Source organism: Garra rufa, chromosome 9, assembly GCF_049309525.1.
Source record: "Garra rufa chromosome 9, GarRuf1.0, whole genome shotgun sequence".
Taxonomy (NCBI): Eukaryota; Metazoa; Chordata; class Actinopteri; order Cypriniformes; family Cyprinidae; genus Garra; species Garra rufa.
This window is the reverse complement of record NC_133369.1, coordinates 355,528-364,377: the sequence shown is the minus strand read 5'-3', so window position 1 is coordinate 364,377 and position 8,850 is coordinate 355,528. Positions and strand designations below refer to the sequence as shown.

Below are 8,850 nucleotides of genomic sequence, written 5' to 3'. Positions count from 1 at the left end.
TCGCAATCCGAAGATCCGATCTAAATCAAATGAGTCGCGATCCAAAGATCCGATCTAAATCAAATGAGTCGCGATCCGAAGTCCGGATCTGAATCAAATGATTCACGAAGGCTTGATCTGAATCAAAAGAATTGCGATCCAAAGTTCGGATCTGAATCAAATAATTCGCAACCTGAAGATCCGATCTAAATCAGATGAGTGGCGATCCAAAGATCCGATCTAAATCAAATGAGTCGCGATCCAAAGATCCGATCTAAATCAAATGAGTCGCGATCCAAAGATCCGATCTAAATGAAATGAGTCGCGATCCGAAGATCCGATCTAAATCAAATGAGTCGCGATCCGAAGATCCGATCTAAATCAGATGAGTCGCAATCCGAAAATCCGATCTAAATCAAATGAGTCGCGATCCAAAGATCCGATCTAAATCAAATGAGTCGCGATCCGAAGATCCGATCTAAATCAAATGAGTCGCGATCCAAAGATCCGATCTAAATCAAATGAGTCGCGATCCGAAGTCCGGATCTGAATCAAATGATTCAAGAAGGCTTGATCTGAATCAAAAGAATTGCGATCCAAAGTTTGGATCTGAATCAAATAATTCGCAACCTGAAGATCCGATCTAAATCGAATGAGTCGCGATCCAAAGATCCGATCTAAATCAAATGAGTCGCGATCCGAAGATCCGATCTAAATCAAATGAGTCGCGATCCGAAGATCCGATCTAAATCAAATGAGTCGCGATCCGAAGTCCGGATCTGAATCGAATGATTCGTGAAGTCTTGATCTGAATCAAATGATTCACGAAGGCTTGATCTGAATGAAATAATTTGCGACCCGAAGATCCGATCTAAATCAAATGAGTCGTGATCCGAAGTCCGGATCTGGGGCCGGATTCACGAAACATTCTTAAGAAGAAATTTCTTCTTAACTGCCATTTTCTTCTTATTTTTTAAAATAAGAAAAAAGTTAAGAATATTTTGTATTCCCAAAAAAATCATCTTAAGAATATTCTTATCTTTTTACTTAAGATTGTTCTTAAGACAAAAATTAAGAAAATTCAAATTCTTGAAAAGAATCTTCTTAAAAACCATCGTAAATAACTTCTTAAAGTTAGGATAGCCCGAGACTTGTCTTAAATCCCAAATAGTAATAATTATTTAATTAATTGATTGGGTTATTTCAAATTAACTGTTATATTTAAGCATTGCAACACTATACTAGCTACATATAATACATATTAGGACTATTATTAGAGATGAGCAAGAGTTCGCTGAAGTGACAGCAATGACTGATAATGTAAACAATGATCTGTCATGATTAGCCTGTGTATGACCCTACTTTTTGCCGTCATCAAAACTTAGTAGCAACTCGACAAAATCGAGTCAGATAGGGAGATTTAATAAAAAAATAAATAAAAATACGACATAATCTTTGGCCGTATTTAGCGCATGTGCAGGACGCGTTTGCTGTAGCAGCGCACACACATAACGGAAGCGTTCATTCAGACGAGGCAACAAAATACAACACAAAAGTGAATAAACTGATCGCCAAAGCTTAAGACAGACCCTTTAAAAGTAACGGTTCAAAAACACGGCGCATTAAAAACATGAAGCCGAGCGCCAGACACGGTCGTGACGAAAATGTGCGTGCTTATGATTATTAGGATAATCTGCAGAAACCGCAAAAAAGACGTTGAAGTGTTTATAAATGCGTCTTCAGCCATGTATCATTTTTTTTTCTTAAGAAAGAAATTAAGATGTTCTTAAGAACATATTTGAGAATATCTTAAGATTTTTTCAAGAATTGCACTTAAGAACATTCTTACGAACTTCTTAGAATTTATCTTAAGAAATTTCTTAATTTATTTCTTAAGAAGATATTCGTGAATCCGGCCCCTGAATCAAATGATTCACGAAGGCTTGATCTGAATCAAAAGAATTGCGATCCAAAGTTCGGATCCGAATCAAATGATTGGCGATTTGTAGTCCCGATCTAAATCAAATAATTTGCGATGCAAAGTTCCAATCTAAACCAATGATTCGCGATCCTTTTTTCCGAAGTCCCGATCTGAATCAGTTGATTCGCGATGGCTTGATCTGAAAGTGAAAAGTAGTGACATATTGTCAAGTATGGTGACCCTTATTTGAAATTGGCCCTCTGCATTTAACCCATCCAAGTGCGCACACACAGCAGTGAGAAGTGAACACACACACACTGTGAACACACACTGGAGCAGTGGGCAGCCATTGCTCCAGCGCCCGGGGAGCAACTGGGGGTTCAGTGCCTTGCTCAAGTCACTCACTTCAGTCATGGTTTTGAAGGTGGAAAGGGCGCTGTTCATTCACAATCCCCACCTTCAATTCCTGCCGGTGTGGGAATCGAACCGGCAACCTTTGGGTTACAAGCCCAACTCTCTCACCATTAGGCCACAGCTGCCCCATAAAAGACCGCTCCCTGACTGGGAATCGAACCCGGGCCGCAGCAGTGAGAGCGGCGAATCCTAACCACTAGACCACCAGGGAAGGCCTAAAGGACGAGGTCCCACCGAGAATCAAATCAAATCTGAATCAAAGGATTCGATTGGAGCGCTTCGGAAGGGTGAATCATTTGCGATGCAATGTTTTAATTGATTCGGAATATACGTGCTTATTAAAATCATTACAAATGATGTCGAAATTTGATCTTTTTTTTGCTGGTGAATCGATTCAATCGATTTGGTTCATCTGTTCTTCTTTTCGCATCTCCAGCCATACACGACACTGTCTGTACTCCTCTGGCTTAGCTTACTTGTTTTATGACCATAACTGAAACAAGCGATAAATTACGCCGTTTCCTGAATTTTGTGTGAAAAGATATGCTTATCGAAAAACTAACACTTTATAGATACATTTTCACTTTTAATAACTTCCAAGTACCTCTTCAAGAATATTGCTATTTTCAAGGGTTTTCCAGGTCTTAAATTTTAATGTCAAATTCAAGCACTTCAAGCACCTTGTACAAATCCTGGAAGTCCCATGCCTGTGGATCAATACTGTATATGTCAAAGTTAACATAATATCTAAAAAAAGAAGTTTTAGATCAAGACACTCCAGGGATCTCTCACGTGAACTCATCTGGTCATTCCTCATCAACAGATGACAGCGATCCTTTAGATTCATAGGTAAAAAAAAGTGCTTTATTTAAAACAATGTATAAAAACAAGAATGTAAAGAGCAATATGTACACACAGGTGAAGATACACAGGACCGAACTGATTGCTGTACACAAGTGCAAAACTCATGAGAAATGCATAATTAAAAACAGACGCGCACACACACCAGTAAAACACTCTCACACACACACACACACACACACACACACACACACTCACACACACACACTCAGAGGCGTCTGACGTTGCGTTTGCTCTGTGCGCTCCCGGGCAGCACGTCTCTCTTGCTCCTGCGTTTGGCAGACAGGTGCGCGCAGTCTTTGGAGCCGTGGAACGCGCACGAGCACGACGTGCAGAACTGGAAACGGCAGTCGCTCCAGCTGCACAGACCCTCACCGCGCAGCGCATGACAGCGAGCCGGATGCTGACAGCGGGGACACGGCTTCAGATACTCATCACTGAACAGAGTCTTAGCCACCTGAGAGACACACAGGAGATCAGTGCTTCTGCAGGAGAAATCAAAGGGAACTCAATATGTTCTCTGAAATACGATTATCTGGAGAGCAGCAACACTTAAATACTATTTAAGATCTTTTTAATCCAGTTTACAAAAAATAGCTTAACTAGAATATAGAAATACATTTTACTATATCTTCTGATCGCCCTGCAAAAAATGAAATCTTGAATTAAAGGATTACTCCATTACATCCAGCATTTTTTTGGCCATATGACAGAGATCTGACATTCTATTCTCTGTAAAGTACAACACAAAGTACCTCACATGGGAAACACTTAACGTAATGCGCAAATGCACGTAACTAAAGTAAATCAAAGCAAGCTAATATGCATAGGCCACAAAGTGGCAGCAAAATAACAGACACGGGGGAATATGGAATTTTTCTTCTACAAAACTGGCACAAAATAAATTCAAGCACTTTCAAGGACGTGCATCTATGCGTTTATATCTATGTGTTCAAAGCCCTTTTCAGGGCCTTGAAATCCTTTGTGAATCTGAAAGAAAAAAATATTCAAGGACCTGTGGGAACACTGTTTTCTCCATATAGTGGACTTCAATGGTGCTCAACGGATTTAAGGTTAAAAATGCAGCTTCAAAGGGCTCTAAACGATCCCAGCTGAGGAATAATGGTCTTATCTTGCAGAATTATCAATTATTTTCTGAATAAATAAATAATCCAATTGATACACTTTTTAACCTTAAATGCTAGGTCTTGTCTAGCTCTGCAGTTAGTAGATTATCAGAAAAAATTTATTCTGCAAGTGGAGTAATCCTTTAAGGCTGTTTAGATACACTGGTATTGGAAAACAAGGCAAAATACAGTGAAAGATGGTTATTTTTCACAGTGCATGCAACATTTCTGCACTAATTTTAGACCTCGATTAATTTTTGTGCACGAATGAAGACTTTAAGAGCAACAGAAATCCTGCATTATGAGAGTGTTGTCGTGTGTACCTGCAGGAACTGCATGCGTTTGGAGCTGCAGTGGCGCTCGTTGCTCTGGGTCGGGGTGCAGGGCGGGTGTGTGTGGGGCGTTCGGGCCTGAGCCTGCACACTGCCCAGAACGGATCGACACGCCAGCGCTGACCTGGTGTCCGCATCTGGAACGTGAGCCGGTCTGTCCCCCTACAGACAAACACACGCAGCTCAGCATCCAGCTCCAGCTCTTCACTACATACTCCACAGAGCACACAGAGTTAATGCAAGCGACTGCAGCAGAACATCCTCCTATATTAGTCAAAATGAACAGGATTCACCAGAGCACACTGCCTCCCACAATGACCTTACATTACCAGTGCGATGACTGAAATCTCAATGACTCAATATTTCAAAAGTGCAAGAGATAGTCCACAGAAAACTGAGAATTCTGACCTCAACACACTTAACGACCGTTTCCATCGACTGGAACACAGTTTTTTTTTTTTTTTTTTAGTCCATTGGCACGTCACAAACGGTGATGTAGATTTTAAACCCGGAAGATGACAATAGCGCAGAAAAGCTTAAAATTAACCAGTTCTCTCTAACAATTAATATTAACAGATGCTAACGTTGCTTTCTATGATGTGCAACAAACCCTTCTGATAAAATCTCAGAAAAAGTAGTCTGGGGTTTTATAGCCCTTTAAATTACAACATTCCTAGCACTTTTAGACTTTTTTTTTTCTCCAAGCAATGAATTAAAAGTGAATTGGTTCTATATAGGCTTTTTTTTTTATACATTTCCAGAGTTAGAAGGAAACAAACTAAATAAAACATTACTTATTCAACGCACAGTAATTTTTTCATCCATTTGATACAAATCTAGCCTAAAACTTGATTTGATATCAACCTACATAAATTAAGTTAATTAAAAATAAAAATAAAAAAGGGAATTAGCCGGTAATCTACAGATAGGGCTATAGGCTACTTTTTCTTATCTTTTATTAGACTGCAGATCCAAATAAAAGAATTCTTGATTATCTTTAAAATGAGAATTACTGACATAATTTAGGCTATACTTTCTTCGACTGCAGAAAAAAGATGAAACTGTTCAAATTTGCAGTGTTAACTTGTTTAAAATAAAGAAATAATAAACATCACAACAAGAACAAGCTGTAAATTTTTTGTAATCAAGAAAAAAAAAAAAAAAGTTTGACAAAATTAAATCTTTGTGAAAACGACTGGCAATGACTGATTCTTGAATTCTAAGATTATATTCTTTAGACACCACACACTACGAGACACTTTCTGCCAAATGCAAACAGTGACTGAGCCCCAACCGGAACAGACTGGCCACGATCCGTCCTCAAGACCAAATTCCATTCATAATCGGCATGACAGTCGTGTAGAGTGTTTTCGGCTACTAGACCCTCCTGTCATTTCAAAACTTTATTTTCTGTTACACACATAAGATGATTTTTTTAAAGAATGTTGGTTACCATTGACTTCCATTTTATTTTTATCTATACATAACTGAAAACTGTTTGGTTTCCAATATTCAACATATTTTTTGGCAGCTTGGAAAGACATGAGAGTAAACAAAAACAATGACATTAATGGCTGCAAACGAGCGCCGCTAATTTAAGTCAAACGTGTCACCTCCAGTGCGATCTTGAGCTCTCTGATGTGGCTTCTTCTCCTGTGAGCAGCTCTCTTATCTTCTGAGATGACGTCGTTCCAGTCTTCACACACCTGGCCAAACCTGTGATCAACCGCACCGTTCAATACTGCCCTTCAAACACCAGAAGGATGAATATATGAGCCGTATGACGTACCTGTAGAGGTCAGCCGCAGACAGAAGACTCAGGACGATCGCTAGCACGTGTCTCAGGTTTCTCATCCTCAGCTCCGAGATCACGTCCACCTTGTCCAGGCCCATTTTGCGCCCGATGAGTCCCGAGAGCGGCAGGCCGGTTCTGACGGGTCCGTCCCCCCCCGACACGCGGAGCAGGTCCTCCAGACTGGTCTGCTGCTGGAGCGCACGAGCGCCGCGTCGACTGATGACGTGAACCGCCTGCAGCGCCGGAGTCAGAGACAGGTCCCGCATCTTCAGCGTGGCCGCGCTCAGCGGAGTCCCGTCCAAAAACACGTCGTCTTTACTCGCGCGAGGTTCGCCAGACGCCGTCCGCTGGTCTCTAGGTCCATCCTCCGACTGAGAGCCTCCCTCTCGGAGCGTGGACAGTCTGCGCTGTCTGTCCAGCCGCGAGCGTCTCTTGTCTTTCCCGCTCGAGCTCGTCGGCAGCACCAGCTCCTGGAAAGAGCCGTCGTGGTCCACCGAGGAGTCGTGAGACTTATCCAGACCCAAAGAGCTGAAGCCGCTGTCCTCGGAGGTGGGCGTGAGCGAGGACGTGAACGAAGACGTGTCCAGGACGTGCTTTTCTGGTCTCACGGGGGACCGGAAGGCCTCTCCGTTCAGCGGCGTGAAGTCACCGGTTTGCGGCGAGCTCGGAAGACCGGCTATGATGCTTTCGTCCAGATCCGGTTCGCCGAGGACATCGGGGCTCTGGTTCTGAAACAGCGCTGGGCTCATGTGGACGCCGCTCCTGCCCGTCTCCAGGGTGGACGTGATGGCCTGGGAGAACAGAAGACGACGCTTTCGACAGGAGAAGAAGTCGTCTGCTTTTAAAGTGCTGTAAGACAAAGGGCCGGTCGGGCTGAGGTCCGGAGAGTCGAAGCTCTCGTGATGATCTCTGGAGATTTCTCCAGGCGTAGCGTCAGATGAGGAGCGGGACACGAGCAGGCGCCTGCGGAGGGACGCGTCCTTTTTGACCAGCTTCGGAGTCTCGCACCAGGCTAACGGTACGACAGGGTCCCTCTTTGGCTCGTGTATCGAGTCCCTGGAGCAGCTCTGGTGTTTTCTGTGTAGAGGAACGGATGAGCCCGGCTCACGGCTTTCTTTGGTGGCGTCTGGACGGCGGTCTGTCCTGGGCGTGTAGAGCCGGTCCATACGGCCGCCGCTGTGACAGGAGCCGCAGGTCTGATGTTTCACGATCTGAAGATGATCAGACTTCACCTGTGGGCCCTCCATCATCTTCAGCTGGTCTTCAACAAATGCTCAGTAGACCCAAGAGCGCTGCTAACAACAACAACACAATCAATCAATCAATCAATCAACAGTTAACCTGTGCATGTCATGCAGCTCATGACTGTTTTCAGAATTCATTCATTCATTCATTCATCTACATTTGAAGTGGATCAAAAAATGTTAAACAAAATTGTTTTAAGACAAAAATGGGTATTGTTTTGGTTTTAAGGTTTTGATCCACTTTAAATGTTGACTACTGTAGTTTAATTAGCATAACACCTTTAAGTCCCTTTCCACAAAACACTGTTTCAAAAGCAGCTTTACAGAAAATGCTATAATTCGTAAGTATTCTGTAAGTAAATAAAGTATTCTGCCATCTACAGAAAAAAATAATAATAATAGTGAATTTATCTCAGAATTGCAAGGAGAAAAAGCTTGTTTTTGATACCAAATAAAAAGGTTATGACTCAGAATTGTAAGAAAAGAGATGCAAGATGTTAACTCACTTAACTTGTGATATATAAACTCACATTTGCAAGGAATAAAGTAGTGCTGTTAAACAATTAATCGCGATTAATGGCATCCAAACTAAAAGTTTTTGTTTACATATATTAAATATACACAGTATTACACACATTATGTAAACTCTAAAGTCAACCAATTAAAATTTGACCTTTTTTGCAGTTACAAGTTTATATCTTACAATTAAGGCTTTTCTTCTCAGAATTACACAATTCTATTTTCTGAATTTACATTGTGAATTTTATAAAGCACTATGTAAATAAAGATAAATAAGACTTGACTTAAATTCCAAATGTAAATCGTAAATTTATATTTAATACATAAGTTTAGATATTTTGTTGGAATTTTTCCCCCCATAGTTATCAGTCAGAAATGTGGGTTAATGTAATGCCATATGTGACCCTGGAGCACAAAATCTGTCAAAATTATCTTTTTTTTTGCCAAAAATCATTAGGATATGAATTAAAGATCATGTTCCATACTTAGTACATTTCCTACTGTAAATATATCAAAACTTAATTTTTGATTAGTAATATTCATTGCTAAGAACTTATTTGGACAACTTTAAGGGCGATTTTCTCAATATTTAGATTTTTTGGCACCTTCAGATTTCAGCTTTTCAGATAGTTGTATCTCAGCCAAATATTGTCCTATC

General features: G+C 41.2%; 1 protein-coding gene across 1 annotated transcript; it reads right to left on the bottom strand.

The window, feature by feature from the left end:
* Positions 1-3,383: 3,383 nt before the first annotated feature.
* On the bottom strand, positions 3,384-7,679 carry fbxo43 (F-box protein 43). Its single transcript, XM_073846881.1, has 4 exons — positions 6,424-7,679; positions 6,248-6,350; positions 4,626-4,796; positions 3,384-3,632 (listed from the first exon to the last, which is right to left on the bottom strand). Exons 1-4 carry the CDS (start codon positions 7,677-7,679, stop codon positions 3,384-3,386), a joined length of 1,779 nt encoding a protein of 592 aa, XP_073702982.1.
* Positions 7,680-8,850: the final 1,171 nt, after the last annotated feature.

What these genes read in the sequence shown, in the direction of transcription:
- fbxo43 (XM_073846881.1), bottom strand. Translation starts at nt 7,679, where the DNA reads ATGATGGAGGGCCCACAGGTGAAGTCTGATCATCTTCAGATCGTGAAA. An exon ending in AGCTCAAGATCGCACTGGAG is followed by an intron (nt 4,797 to 6,247) that starts GTGACACGTTTG and finishes GTTTGTCTGTAG; the next exon opens with GGGGACAGACCGGCTCACGT. An exon ending in AACGCATGCAGTTCCTGCAG is followed by an intron (nt 3,633 to 4,625) that starts GTACACACGACA and finishes TGTGTCTCTCAG; the next exon opens with GTGGCTAAGACTCTGTTCAG.